Raw genomic sequence first — 14683 nt, forward strand, 5'->3', positions numbered from 1 at the left:
AAGTAAGAAATTTATTACACGACTTACTTTATCATACTTTTTTTCTCTCTAAACTTTAAAATGTTTCCAAACATTTATCTCACTGACAATAAACGCGACTTGCAACTCAAATATATCCATCGTACCTCTATGTCTGAATCATTGCATATTTAAAACAAGCAATTTACGAACATCGAGGAAAGGTAAAATAACTCCTACCCTCCTCTGTTACAAACACACACACACACACATCTGTTTCTTTTTATTTATTAAAAATTTCAGAACTCTCGACAAATATATTCTGCGAGGTCTGCACGCAATATGATAAAAATATTTAATGAAAAACTTTTCCTTTGGTCGACAATAATCCAAGGTTATATTCGTATAAAGTTTTCTTAAGATCACCAGTCTTTACGCGGCAATTCTGTGATATATATCTCTCAGTTTATCATTAAGATATACACATTTGGCGGAAGTATATACATCTATTTTGCCGTCACCATTTGTTGCATTTATATACTTTTCATGCACTTATTTGTATAAAAAGAGAGGAATAAAATAAGAATTATGATCCCTAAGAGTACGATTAATCGCACGATAAAAGTTCTGTTTATTTTGTTCGGAATTTGGCCAGGTACTTCGTGCGTCCTACTTTGCAGAATATTTTGGTTTATTACAATAATATTTGTTCAATTCTATCATTATCGATACTTTCAAACGCATTTCTATTCCGACGACCTATTCAATTTAATGGACTGTTTAAGTAGCTTTTTAGCGTATATGAAAGTGATGACCAAGTTTATCGTACTTTGGTTAAATCAGCGGTAAGTAATACACACGATGTATAAATAACAGTATATAAATTACACACACACACACACATACACACACACATATATATATATATATATATATATATATATATATATATATACAATATTAAATTATACTCAAATATGATGGTTGTTCGCAATTACCAGAGTCTATAATTTATTTATTGATTGATCGATTGCATTGTGTCTGCTATCACATTACACGCTGGAACATATAATTAAGTTGAATAATTTAACAATATATGTCACATATTGTTGCCTAATTTTACAAAAAAAAATTAGGAGAGCTAAGAGAAGCTAAAATTTCGACGTTAAAATATATCACCACAGTTTTTCCACAACGTTTAAAGATGATAGCTTTTTAAGGACTCGAAATATGATAAGATAATTGATAAATCCAATCGTTCATAGAGAATTCATCAAGACTTTGGCGATTATGTCGAAAGACTGGCATGATTGCGCCAACAGTGAAATCAGCATGCAAGAGACAATTTATAAAGCAAAATTGTCCGATCGTATCACTAACGCAATGCTCATGCTGCACACGTTAAGTGTCGTTGGGTACGGTACACGCATCCTCCTGGCCAATGTCGATATCACCGATCGTGCGTCCGAGCCACCCTATATCCATAAAATGGAACTTCCCTTCGACGTAAACACACAAAAAGTATATAGAATGGTCGTGATCGCACAATTCGTATACGTCATTATGTGCAGCTGGGCTGCCGGTGCTGTAAACGCTTTGCTCTTAACTTTGGTGCGTTACGTAAGCAATTATCGCGAACAAAACATATACAATAATTCTCATGATAGTAAATAAAACTGTCTCACGATATCAAAATTTGAAAAGATTTAAAGCTGAATCTCTCTCTTTTATCTTGTGAAATTCGTTTCTTTCGTCTTGTATTAAATGCTTTCCATTTAATGTTCGAATGAGAATAAAGTGAATTGTAATGATTTTAAGGTATATATACAAAGATTTTTTTTATTTTTAGACTTTACATGCAGGCGGTCAAATGGATATACTACGTAACTGGTTGATAGAGTTTTCATCAAACGAGAACGGAAAAAAGCGCTCTTTATTCACTACAAATGAAATAATCGAAAAGCATCAGAGAATCATTAACTTTTCGGAGAAAGTTGAGAATCTGTATACGTACATCGCGTTGTTACAATTTGCGTCGAACACGATAATGATTTGCTCGCTGGCATTTCTCATCGTAAGCGTGAGTAAAATATTGAAATTAAAATATTTTCCAGGTAATAAAATTGCTACTATTTATCACGTATTTGCTAATACAACTAATTTAATTGATTCCGTTACATTTTACAACATAGATATTGATTACTTACAATTTTACATAAGCAAACTGAAAATTCTGTTGTGTACCATTTTGGTATTACAGGCTATTGGTACGCCCGACGCGACAGAGCAGATAATAAGATCTCTCTTATTTTACGCTATAACGAATCTTGAAGCCTTCATATACTGTTTTGCAGGAGAATATCTAAATAATAAGGTTAGCGGCTATAATAAAATATGATATTTATTACAACAACAAAGTATTAATAACAAATGTTTCTAGATTTATTATGTTAATAAAAAAAAAAAAACAAAAAGAATATAAAAATGTGAATAGTATGATTGTAACAAAGCATGCCCGTAAAAATGTTTTCATTATTTTTGGTAGAGCAAAGCAATCGGAATCGCAGCGTACAATTCCACATGGTACAACTTAAAGCCAGAAGAGACTCGTATCTTGTTATTTATAATATTAAGATCGCAAAAACAATTGACGCTTACTGTTGGGAAGCTGACGAATCTCTCTTTAGAATATTTCGCAAGTGTAAGAATAATGCGTATGATATAAAATTATTTTGCACAAGAATTATATATCATGTATAGTATTTAAAATATTTTTTAGAACTTAGTTATATTTATTTTTTTCTATATATATATATATTTTTTTTTATTTTATGTATTTAATTACATTAATCAATAAGAGAATTTTTTAAATATTGTCTTTTCAATAATTTTATACATATATATATATATATATATATATATATATATATATATATATATATATATAATTAAATATGTATGAAAATATACACATTTTAAAAAATTAAATTTATGTATAATTATACAAATATTCTTATAATTCAAAAAATAATATTGTTATAGATTATGAATGCTTCAGGATCATATTTATCGGTAATGTTGGCAATGCAATAAAAACATATCCATCTTGACATACTAATATCATAATAAAGCACGGTCAAATGTAATATGTAAATTGTTAGAAAAATACGTATCACGAAGTACACAAACTATTTTTCCAAATACATTTACTAAAATGAGAATAATTTAAGTAGCATCGTATAAGTATTATAAAATGCGATCCAAAAGTTGAATATAATGTACACCTAGTTAAAGTTAGATGAAAAGAAGCAAAGCTTGAAAGAGATTAATATTTGTTGAATAAATATCTCTCTAATATTAACATTTTACTAAATCATTTGTCACGCAACTTCAGTTTTATCGTATAATAAACAGCTTATCTTTACCTTTATTATATATAGTTTCAATATTGAGATTATCGAGTCGTTGCCAAATATTGTTACAGCATACAAATGAATATTACATAGAGAATATTACACAGTTTCAAGTATTACATAGAAACACATATACAATTTTTATAGCAATAATTTTATGTTCTCTCTTCAAATTTTTTTTATCCACTAGACTTCAAAACTTTTCCAAAGATCTCTGATACGTGATTCACCATCGGACATATGTATATCGCCCTACATATGTCCTGCATAAGTCATTGCATATTTGAAGCAAGAGCAATTCGCGATCACGATACCGACATTCGAAAAGGGGAGGAAAATAATTTTTTATCTTTATTTTCTTCCTTTTATTGAGCAAAAACAACGGCAAAGGCGTGTGCTTCGCACGCGATGCGATAAAAATATTTAATGAGCAGCTCCTATTGGTCGTTCGTCGAGCGATGCATTCGTTTGCTCGACCTCTCACAATTTCCCAGTCTTCACGCGGATATTCGTGATACTACCTCCGTCATTGAGAAAATACATTTAGAGAAAATACTATTTCTCTTTTTCTTTTTCACGTATTTTTTCTACTAGTACATTTACATATTCCTTGGTACACTCGTTCGTACAGAAACGATACGCGTATATTTGATCTGCGCGGACGAAATCGAAGAAAAATACGAAATTATGTATAAAAGTACAATTAATCGTGCGACAAAATTTGTGCTTATTTTATTCGGTTTCTGGCCAAATATATCAGCCGTTACGTTCATACGCATAATATTTTGGGCCATCACAATATCAATCGTTCTATTTTGCCATTATCTATATTTATTGACACATTATCATTCTGACGATGTGTTCGACTTGATGGATTGTTTCAGTACTTTCTTAGGATATGTGAAATTAATGATCAAGTTCACGTGCTTTTGGTTGAATCGGCGGTGAGTAATGTCATACACAGTTAATAAAGTAAACAATATGCGAGAATATATTATAACAATCTATTATTCTGCGTCTAACAATAAGTTATTTTATTCTATATATTGGTTTGCATTTCATTAAAATATAAACTATCTACTTGAATTATGCATGCATGAATTTGTAACGGTCATTAAATTTGAAAATTATTCCTGCCGTAATATTTTTCATATAAACTTTCTCGCACTTATTATTGCGCTCAATTTCGAGACAAAGTTAATAACTAAAATTTAAGTTTACAATGATTATTAAATTGACAATGTATGCGATCGTGTGTAGAGTATTCGACAAAATTTTGACGATGATGGCGGAAGATTGGAACGATTGTGCCAAAAGTGGTATCGAGATGCACGAAGCAGTAAACAGTGCGAAGATATCGAATCGTATCGCCAACGCAATAATGACTCTTCATATAGTTGGTGTGCTTTTATACAGCATTGACATTTTATACATCATTCTGGTCAATGTCGATGTCACCGATCCCTCGATTAACCTACCTCACATTTATAAAGCAGAAGTTCCTTTCAGCATAAACACGCAATGCACGTATAAAGTCGTAGTAATTGTGGAATTGATGCATCTTGTCTTGTGCAGCTGGGGCATGGGTACACTAAACGCTTTACTACTAGTCTTGGTGGGTCACATAATAATATATGTAATTAATAAACACATTATAACAATTTTAATAAAAATTAATAAAAAATCAGTACATAATTTAACTGGTACACATTTAATTTGTCAAATATAGTCTTTATTTTACGGCGGGTAATTCTCTATCTTTTTAGGTGCTACACGTAGGTGGCCAGATAAATATCCTACGCTACTGGATAGCGGAGATGATATCCAAAAAGAATAAACATAAAACTCTTGCTATTATAATGAAGAAAATTATTCAGAAACATCAAAAAATTATTTACTTCGCGGAAAATATTGAGAGTCTATATACGTTCATTGCGTTCATACAATTTGTATCAAACACGATAATGATTTGCTTAATAGGATTTTTAATCATAACAGTGAGTAAAATAAAACAAATATATATTAAATATTACATTTAATTATTAAATAATTATATTTATTCTGAAAAATTAATTGTCAATGATTAATCACGTTTAGTGTCATGTTTACTTTATTAATTCTTATATATCCCTTTGCGTCTCAATAGAAACAAGTAGGTACTTACGCGTTAAATCATTTGTTTGACGTGTTTCGATATTGCAGGCGCTGGGCAGTCCCAACGCAACAGAAAAGATAGTGAGTGCCGTTTCGTATTACAGCGTGACAAATATCGAAGCGTTCATATTCTGTTATGCTGGGGAATATCTGATGAACAAGGTCAGCAATTATAATAATCTTGATAATCTTGATGAATGAGTCTTGATTGTTTTTTGCAAAAATTACAATAAAATTCAAGAAAATAATTACAAAAAAAAAATATATATATATGTATATGTAAGAGCTCTACATTGTATTTGAATCTTCATCAGAGTAAGGCAATAGGATTAGCTGCCTACAATATTGCCTGGTACGAATTGGAACCTCAATACAGTCGTATTCTAATATTCATAATATTAAGAGCGCAAAAACAATTAAAGCTTACAGTTGGAAAGATGACGGATCTCTCGTTAGAATGCTTCGCAAGCGTAAGTTTTCGACATATTATATGAGCTAAGAATTTATGATTTCTGCATCTACAATATATAATATTTATCATAATATATAACACCTAAAATTATATTTATTGCTCTTTATTACATAGATTGTTTAAAGCACATTTTCGCAGCAATATCTTAAATGTTGTCTTTTATAAAATTGTATATATACTGATAACATATAATAAATATATTCATATACATTAATAGTATTATATCAAACTTACAAATATATTAACCTTTTGTTGTTATAGATCATGAATTCTGCAGGATCATACTTATCAGTGTTATTGGCAATGAATTAAATGCCATATTTATTTCCAATTTTCACAACTCCTGAAACTTATATATATCCAATACGAAAATTATTAAAAATAGTCAGAAATGCAAGTGTCTAGTGTGTAACATAGACTATGCCAAGAATGTATAAAACAAAAAATACTTTAATTAGTAATGATATATATATCCACACTTTTTTCTTCTTTCTGTACACATACAAATACATGTACACATACACATGCATATTATATATAGTATAAGTATATGTACGATATATATATATATATATATATATATACACATATAAGTATGTATTATATATAATATGTATAAATATATATATAATTATATTTATATAATTATATATTTATATATATATATATTTTACAATTATAATTTATAATTATTAAGATATATTTATATTCCCTTTTTATAACGCAATGAACAATATTGTTAAATATCATAATTGTTTTGGAATCATATTTATCCGTATTGTCCGTTTGCATTGCAATAAAAACATCATATCCACTTCGTACTTGTAATAAAGCACAAACAAATGTAATATGTAAGTTGTTAGGTAGAAAAACACGTATCACAAAATATTGACTATTTTTCTAAATACATTCACTAAAATAAGAAGTATGAAAATAATTTAAGTAGCATAATATAAGTATTATAAATTATGATTCAAAAGGTAAATATAGTGTACGCCTAATTAAAGTTAGACAAAAAGAAGCAAAGTCAGAAAGAAATTAAAATATGTCAAATAAATATCTCTTCAATATTGACATTTTATTAAATCATTTGTCACGTAATACACTTCACTTTTATTTTACAATAAACGACTTGCCTTTATTTTTATCAGTCTCAATATTCAGTTACTGATTTGTTGCCAAATATTGCCATAGTATGCAAATGAATATTACATTGGGAATATTACGTAATTCGAATATTATATAGAGAAAAATATATATAATAGCAGTTTATTTTATTTTATGTTTTCTCTTCGAAGTCTTTTCAGCTACTGGATATTGCAAAACCTTTCCAAATAGCTCGGGGACATGATTCATCATTGAACATACATCGCTCTAATGTCCTGCATAAATCATTGCATATTTAAAGCAAGAGCAATTTGCGATCACGACATCGACACTCAAAAAGCAGAGAAAAATAATTTTTTATCTTTATTTTCTTCCTCTTATCGAAATAGAAAACAAAGAATAATAACGCGTTTGTGGTTCGTACGCAATGCAATAAAAATATTTAATGAGTAACTCCTATTGATCGTTTATCGAGGGGTGCATCTGTTTGCTGACCTCTCACAATCGTGTCACAATCCAGTCTTCACGTAGATATTTCGTGATACTACGTCGAACTGTCATTCGACAAATACACTTATGCAAAATTATACTTCTCTTTTTCTTTTCCGCGTATTTTTTCTAGTATACTCATATATTCCTTAGAACATTCGTTCTTACATAAACGATATATATATCCTTAATGTACGCGGATAACAGCAAGAAGAGATACAAAGTTATGACGCGAAAAAGCACAATTAATCGCACAACACAATTTGTGCTCATTTTGTTTGGTATCTGGCCAAATATATCGTGCGTTATGTTCTGTAGAATATTTTGGGCGGTTACAATAGCTATCGTTCTACTTTGCCATTATCTATATTTCTGGACATATTACCATTCTAACGACATGTTTGACTTAATGGATTGTTTCAGTAGCTTTTTAGGATTCTTTAAATTAATGATCAAGTGCATTTTCTTTTGGTTGAATCAACGGTGAGTAACGCATATATATACACAGTAAATAAAGTAAAGAGTATATATATATATATATAGTCTTTATTATATATGACTACACATAATGTATGTGTATATATATATATATATATATATATATATATATATATACATATATATATATATATATTATAATAAGAGTATATATTACTCTATATCTTACAATATATCTGTTACTTTATTTCATATATATTGCATTTCATTAAAATGTAAACTATCTATTTGAATTATGCATGCGTGAATTCGTAACGTTCATTAAATTTAAAAGTTAAATGTATTCCACCTGTTGTAATATTTTTCATACACTTTCTTTTTTCCTCGAATTTATTACGCTCAATTTCAAAATAAAGTTAGTAAACTAAGATTTAAGCATGCGATAGTCATTAAATTCGCAACTTATTAATTCGACTGTGTGTAGATTATTTGGTGAAATATTGACGATGATGGCAGAAGACTGGAGCGATTGTGCCAAAAGTGATATCGAGATGCACGAGGCAGTAAACAAAGCGAAGATGTCGAATCGTATTGCAAATTCGATAATAACTCTTCATACAGTTGTCCCGCTCGTCTACGGTATCGGTGTCATTTTGGCCAACGTCGATGTCACTGATCGTTCGATCAAACCACCCCACATTTACAAAGCAGAAGTTCCTTTCACCATAAACACGCAAAGCACATATAAAGTCGTGTTAATCGTGGAATGGATACATCTCATTATGTCTAGTTGGGGCTTGGGTATACTAAACGCTTTACTCCTAATCTTGGTGAGTTGCACATAAAAATATGTGTAATTAATAAGTACATACATAAACACACATATACACATATCTGCATTAAAATTCTAATAAAAATAAATGCAAAGTCAGTAAATAAATGGTACACATTTGTTTTGTCAAATATGTCGATTCTTCGCATTTTGCCAAATTATTATAAATAGTAAATTAGTTTATCAGATATTCCCCAGCACAGCAAAATATGCGAGTCAAAAAAATAATATATCCTAATATATTTTTTCGACTTGATATTTAAATATGACTCTCCATTTTACAGGAGGTAATTCTTTTGCTTTTTAGATCTTACATATAGGTGGTCAAATAAATATCCTGCATTGCTGGTTAACGGAATTGATGTCCAAAGAAAATAAGTGCAACTCTATCACTATTAAGTTGAGAAAAATTATACAGAAGCATCAGAAAATCATTTACTTTACGAAAAATATCGAGAGTCTGTATACGTTCATTGCGTTCATACAATTTGGATCAAACATTGTGATGATTTGCCTAATAGGATTTCTAATTATAACAGTAAAATAAAACAGATATATATAAATATAATGTAAACAATTATTTTCTGCAAAATTAATTGTCACGATTATGATTATCGCACTTGATATCGTGTTTATACCATATTTACCTTATTAATTCTTCTCTTATTGCTGATAGAAACTAGTACTTTGAATCATTTGTTGTATAACGTGTTTCGATATTACAGGCGCTCGGCAATCCTGACGCGGCAGAAAAGATAGTGAGAGCCTTTTCGTATTATTGCGTGACGAATGTCGAAGCGTTCATATTCTGTTATGCTGGGGAATATCTGATCAACAAGGTAAGCGATAATTACGACGACCTTGATAAATGTTTCCAATGACTGTCACGCAAAGATTACGATAAAATTTTAAAAATTTGTAATATATATAAGATCTTTTATATTTTGTTATCAGAGCAAGGCAATAGGATTAGCTGCATACAATATTGCTTGGTATGAATTGGAACCTGAATACTGTCGAATTCTGTTATTTATAATATTGAGATCGCAGAAACAATTAAAGCTTACAGTTGGAAAAATGACAGATCTCTCGTTACAATGTTTCGCGAGAGTAAGTTTATGACATATTATATGAGATAAAAATTTATGATTCCTACATCTATATAATATTTATTATAATATAAATTTCCTAAAATTATATTTATTTATTTGTTACCCTTACTACATATGTTGTTTAAAGCACATTTTCGCAGTAATATTTTAAATGTTGTCTTTTATAAAATTGTATATATGCATATATACATTAATGGTAGTATATCAAACTTATAAGTATATTAAACCTGTTGTTGTTATAGATCATGAATTCTGCAGGATCATACCTATCAGTGCTATTAGCGATGCAATAAATGTCATATTCATTTCGCCAATTTTCACATCTTCTAAGATTTATATATATATATATATATATATACATACATGTATATCCAATACGTAAATGATTAGAAATAGTTAGAAATGCAAGTACATATAATGTGTAATATGGCATACCCCGAATATGCTCCAAGAAAGTATAAACCAAAAACTACTTTAATTAGTAATAAAATATATATAAAGTATATATCCACACTTTTTCTCTTCTTTCTGTACACACACGCACATGCAAATTATATTTTATATATGTATGCACGTAATATATTTATTATATATGTATATGTGTATATACATACATGTATTATATATATGTATAAATATATATATAATTATATTTATATGATTATTTATTTTTATATATACATTTTACAATTAAAATTTATAATTATTAAGATATATTTATATTCCCTTTTTATAACGTAAAGAACAATATTTTTATATATTATAAATGTTTTGGAATCATATTTATCCATAATGTTTGCATTGCAATAAAAACATTGTCCAGTTCGTCGTAATTGTAATAAAGCACAGACAAATGAAATATGTAAGTTGTTAGATAGAAAAAACATGTATGACAAAATATTGGCTATCTCTCTAAATGCATTCACTACAGTAAAACTAATTTAAACAGCATCGTATGAAAATAATTTAAGTAGCATAATAATACGCATTATAAATTACGATCAAAAAGTTAAATATAATGTACACTTAGTTAAAATTATAAAAAATAGCAAAGTCAGAAAGAAATTAAAATATGTCAAATAAATATCTCTTCAATATTGACATTTTATTAAATCATTTGTCACGCAATACACTTCACTTTTATTTTATAATAAATAGCTTGCCTTTATTTTTATCAGATACAATATTCAGTTATTGATTTCTTGCCAAATATTGCTATAGTATGCTAATGAATATTACATCAAGAATATTACGTAATTCGAATATTACACAGAAAAATATATATATGTATGTATATATAATAGCATTTATTTTATTTTATGTTCTCTCTTCGAAGTCTTTTCATCCACTAGAAATTATAAAACCTTTCCAATAGCTCCGGGACGTGATTCATTATTGAACATACATCGCCCTAATGTTCTGCATAAATCATTGCATATTCAGCAAAAGCAATTCGCGATCACGACACCGACACTCAAAAAGCAGAGGAAAATAATCTTTTATTTTTATTTTCTTCTTCTTATCGAAATAGAAAAAAAATAACGCATTTGTGGTTCGCACGCGATGCGATAAAAATATTTAATGAGCAACTCCTATTGGTCATTCATCGAGGGGTGCATTTGTTTGCTGACCTCTCACAATCTTTCAGTCTTTACGTAGATATTTCGTGATACTACGTCGAACTGTCATTCGACAAATACATTTAAGCAAAATTATATTTCTCTTTTTCTTTTCCACGTATTTTTTCTAGTATATTCACATATTTCAAGGAACATTTGTTCGTACATAAACGATATCTTGATCGCGAACAAGGATAAGAAGAGATATAAAATTATGATGCGTAAAAGCACAATTAATCGTACAACAAAATTTGCGCTCATTTTGTTTGGTATCTGGCCAAATATATCATGCGTTATGTTCTGCAGAATATTTTGGGCTGTTACAATAACTATCGTTCTACTTTGTCATTATCTATATTTCTTGACACATTATCATTCTGACGACATATTTGACTTAATGGATTGTTTCAGTAGTTTTCTAGGATTCTTGAAATTAATGATCAAGTGCGTTTTCTTTTGGTTGAATCAACGGTGAGTAACGCGTATATATACACAGTTAATGAAGTAAAGAGTAAAAAATATGTATATGTGTGTGCGTATGTATTATAATAATATAATAAGAGTATTTTATTCTGTATCTAACAGTAAGTCTATTACTTTATTTCATATATATTAGTATTTCATTAAAGTATAAACTATCTATTTAAATTATGTATGCGCGAAATCGTAATTCATTAAATTTAAAAATTAAATGTATTCCACCTGTTGTAATATTTTTTACATGGTTCCTTTTTCCTCGCATTTATTTTTGTGCTCAATTTCAAGATTAAGTTAGTAAACAAAATTGAAGTACACTATAATCATTAAATAATTCACACATATCAATTCGACCGTGCGTAGATTATTTGACGAAATATTGGCAATGATGGCAGAAGACTGGAACGATTGTGCCAAAAGTGATATCGAGATGCACGAGGCAGTAAACAAAGCGAAGATGTCGAATCGTATTGCTAACGCGATGATGACTCTTCATACAGTTGTTGTACTTTTCTACGGCATTGGTATCATTCTAGCCAACGTCGATGTCACCGATCGTACAATCCAACTACCCCACATTTACAAAGCAGAAGTTCCTTTCAGCATAAACACGCAATACACATATAAAGTCGTGTTAATCGTGGAATTGATACATCTCATTATGTCTAGCTGGGGCTTGGGTATACTAAACGCTTTACTTCTAATCTTGGTGAGTTGCACAAAAATATGTGTAATTAATAAATATATACATAAACACTCATATACACATATCCGCATTATATAATAATTCTAATAAAAATAAATGCAAAGTCAGTAAATAACTGCTACACATTTGTTTTGTCAAATATATGTCGATTCTTCGCATTTTGTCAAATTATTATTAATAATTAATTAGTTGATCAGATATTCTCTATTATAGTAGAATATGCAAGTCAGAAAATAATATACACTAATTTATAATTTTTTTAACTCGTTACTTAAATGATTCTTCATTTTACAAATAAGGGTTTCTAATTCTTTTTCTTTTTAGATCCTACATGTAGGTGGTCAAATAAATATTCTGCATTGCTGGTTAACGAAGCTGATATCCAAAGAAAATAAATGCAAATCTATCACCATTATGTTGAGGAAAATTATACAGAAACATCAGAAAATCATTTACTTTGCAAAAAATATCGAGAGTCTATATACGTTTATTGCGTTCATACAGTTTATATCAAACATTGTGATGATTTGCTTAATAGGATTTTTACTTATAACAGTAAGTAAAATAAAATAAAACGGATACATTAGATATTATAAGTAGAAACAATTATTTATTCTTCAAAATTAATGGTCACGATCATAATTAATCATACTTAATATCGTATTTGCACCGTGTATTTATCTTATTGATTCTCTTCTCATTACTCATAGAAATAAGTATTTATACGTTGAATTATATTTGTTGTATGACGTGTTTCGATATTGCAGGCGCTCGGCAATCCTGACGCGACAGAAAAAATAGTGAGAGCCATTTCATATTATAGCGTGACGAATATCGAAGCGTTCATATTCTGCTATGCTGGGGAATATCTGATTAACAAGGTAAGCGATAATTATGACGATCTTGATGAATGATTTTAATGCTTATCATGCAAAGATTAAAAAATAAAATTTAAAAACTATATATTTATATGCATATATATGTATATGTAATTTTTTTTAAATTTTATTGTAATTTTATCATATTATATATACATATATACATATATATATATATATAAAGAGAGAGAGAGAGAGAGAGAGAGAGATCCCTACATTATAATTTTTATTGTTATCAGAGCAGGACAATAGGACTAGCTGCATACAATACTGCCTGGTACGATTTGGAGCCTGAATACAGTCGAATTCTATTATTCATAATGTTGAGATCACAGAAACAATTAACGCTTACAGTCGGAAAGATGACGGATCTTTCATTACAATGCTTCGCAAGCGTAAGATTTTTATACATTATACAAGATAAAAATTCATTTCTATACCTCTATAACATTTATCATAAATATATCTATATTTTCTAAATTTATATTTATTTTACCTTTTATTATGTAGGTTGTTCAAATTGCATTCTCTAATATCACTAATATCTTTAATGTTTAAATGTGTTGTCTTTTAAATACATATATATATTAGTATATATTATATTTATATTAAATACACAAGTAAATTAAACTCTTTGATGTATATGTTATGTTATAGATCATGAATTCTGCAGGATCATATTTATCGGTGTTATTAGCGATGCAATAAATATCATATTCATTTCGTCAGTTTTCAACTTACATATATCCCAGATATAATTAATTAAAAGTAGTTAGAAATGCAAGTAAATATTGCATGTAACATGGCATACTCCGAATATATGCTGCAAGAAAGTGTAAAAAAATTTTTATTACTATTAAGATAATTTATGTGTATATTCGCTTTCTTTCTCCTTCTCTCTCTTTATATATGTGTATATATATATATATATATGTATTGAAAAAGATTACTATAGGATATAATGTATGGTCGACTTCCACGAATCCTTCGGCGACTCTCCCTTCTTTCTCGACGCGACCCTTGAAAAG

The 14683-nt window shown here is 28.8% G+C and overlaps 4 protein-coding genes and 1 long non-coding RNA gene across 6 annotated transcripts; 4 read left to right on the forward strand and 1 right to left on the reverse strand.

The window, feature by feature from the left end:
• The first annotated feature begins 256 nt into the window (after positions 1-256).
• Positions 257-3261, forward strand: LOC140666948 (odorant receptor 4-like). The gene is made up of 6 exons (XM_072894508.1): positions 257-803; positions 1224-1569; positions 1808-2038; positions 2219-2332; positions 2504-2659; positions 3001-3261. Exons 1-6 carry the CDS (start codon positions 547-549, stop codon positions 3049-3051), a joined length of 1155 nt encoding a protein of 384 aa, XP_072750609.1. The 5' UTR covers positions 257-546; the 3' UTR covers positions 3052-3261.
• Positions 3262-3324: 63 nt separating this feature from the next.
• LOC140666946 (odorant receptor 13a-like) lies at positions 3325-6465 on the forward strand. The gene is made up of 6 exons (XM_072894506.1): positions 3325-4315; positions 4632-4986; positions 5138-5368; positions 5574-5687; positions 5840-5995; positions 6259-6465. Exons 1-6 carry the CDS (start codon positions 4059-4061, stop codon positions 6307-6309), a joined length of 1164 nt encoding a protein of 387 aa, XP_072750607.1. The 5' UTR covers positions 3325-4058; the 3' UTR covers positions 6310-6465.
• LOC140666959 (uncharacterized) lies at positions 5537-6321 on the reverse strand. Of its 2 annotated transcripts, none has more exons than XR_012046880.1 (3): positions 6244-6321; positions 5953-6043; positions 5537-5675 (listed from the first exon to the last, which is right to left on the reverse strand). It is a non-coding gene; the product is annotated as an uncharacterized lncRNA (long non-coding RNA). The 2 variants fall into 2 exon arrangements; XR_012046879.1 differs by having other exon boundaries at positions 6232-6300.
• A 1105-nt stretch (positions 6466-7570) lies between the features above and the next one.
• Positions 7571-10416, forward strand: LOC140666944 (odorant receptor 4-like). Its single transcript, XM_072894503.1, has 6 exons — positions 7571-8076; positions 8516-8861; positions 9171-9401; positions 9589-9702; positions 9818-9973; positions 10218-10416. Exons 1-6 carry the CDS (start codon positions 7784-7786, stop codon positions 10266-10268), a joined length of 1191 nt encoding a protein of 396 aa, XP_072750604.1. The 5' UTR covers positions 7571-7783; the 3' UTR covers positions 10269-10416.
• A 904-nt stretch (positions 10417-11320) lies between these two features.
• LOC140666949 (odorant receptor 13a-like) lies at positions 11321-14477 on the forward strand. The gene is made up of 6 exons (XM_072894509.1): positions 11321-12065; positions 12435-12780; positions 13102-13332; positions 13545-13658; positions 13895-14050; positions 14313-14477. Exons 1-6 carry the CDS (start codon positions 11809-11811, stop codon positions 14361-14363), a joined length of 1155 nt encoding a protein of 384 aa, XP_072750610.1. The 5' UTR covers positions 11321-11808; the 3' UTR covers positions 14364-14477.
• The last annotated feature ends 206 nt before the right edge of the window (positions 14478-14683 follow it).

The sequence above is a fragment of the Anoplolepis gracilipes genome, chromosome 6 (genome assembly GCF_047496725.1).
Source record: "Anoplolepis gracilipes chromosome 6, ASM4749672v1, whole genome shotgun sequence".
NCBI classification, from domain to species: domain Eukaryota; kingdom Metazoa; phylum Arthropoda; class Insecta; order Hymenoptera; family Formicidae; genus Anoplolepis; species Anoplolepis gracilipes.

Coding starts and splice junctions, on each gene's coding strand:
- LOC140666946 (XM_072894506.1), top strand. CDS start 4,059: ATGTATAAAAGTACAATTAATCGTGCGACAAAATTTGTGCTTATTTTA. Junction 4,987..5,137: donor ACGCTTTACTACTAGTCTTG/GTGGGTCACATA, acceptor CTATCTTTTTAG/GTGCTACACGTAGGTGGCCA. Junction 5,369..5,573: donor TAGGATTTTTAATCATAACA/GTGAGTAAAATA, acceptor TCGATATTGCAG/GCGCTGGGCAGTCCCAACGC.
- LOC140666944 (XM_072894503.1), top strand. CDS start 7,784: ATGTACGCGGATAACAGCAAGAAGAGATACAAAGTTATGACGCGAAAA. Junction 9,402..9,588: donor TAGGATTTCTAATTATAACA/GTAAAATAAAAC, acceptor TCGATATTACAG/GCGCTCGGCAATCCTGACGC. Junction 9,703..9,817: donor GGGAATATCTGATCAACAAG/GTAAGCGATAAT, acceptor TTTTGTTATCAG/AGCAAGGCAATAGGATTAGC.
- LOC140666949 (XM_072894509.1), top strand. CDS start 11,809: ATGATGCGTAAAAGCACAATTAATCGTACAACAAAATTTGCGCTCATT. Junction 12,066..12,434: donor TTCTTTTGGTTGAATCAACG/GTGAGTAACGCG, acceptor GACCGTGCGTAG/ATTATTTGACGAAATATTGG. Junction 13,659..13,894: donor GGGAATATCTGATTAACAAG/GTAAGCGATAAT, acceptor TATTGTTATCAG/AGCAGGACAATAGGACTAGC.
- LOC140666948 (XM_072894508.1), top strand. CDS start 547: ATGATCCCTAAGAGTACGATTAATCGCACGATAAAAGTTCTGTTTATT. Junction 804..1,223: donor GTACTTTGGTTAAATCAGCG/GTAAGTAATACA, acceptor AATCGTTCATAG/AGAATTCATCAAGACTTTGG. Junction 1,570..1,807: donor ACGCTTTGCTCTTAACTTTG/GTGCGTTACGTA, acceptor TTTTATTTTTAG/ACTTTACATGCAGGCGGTCA.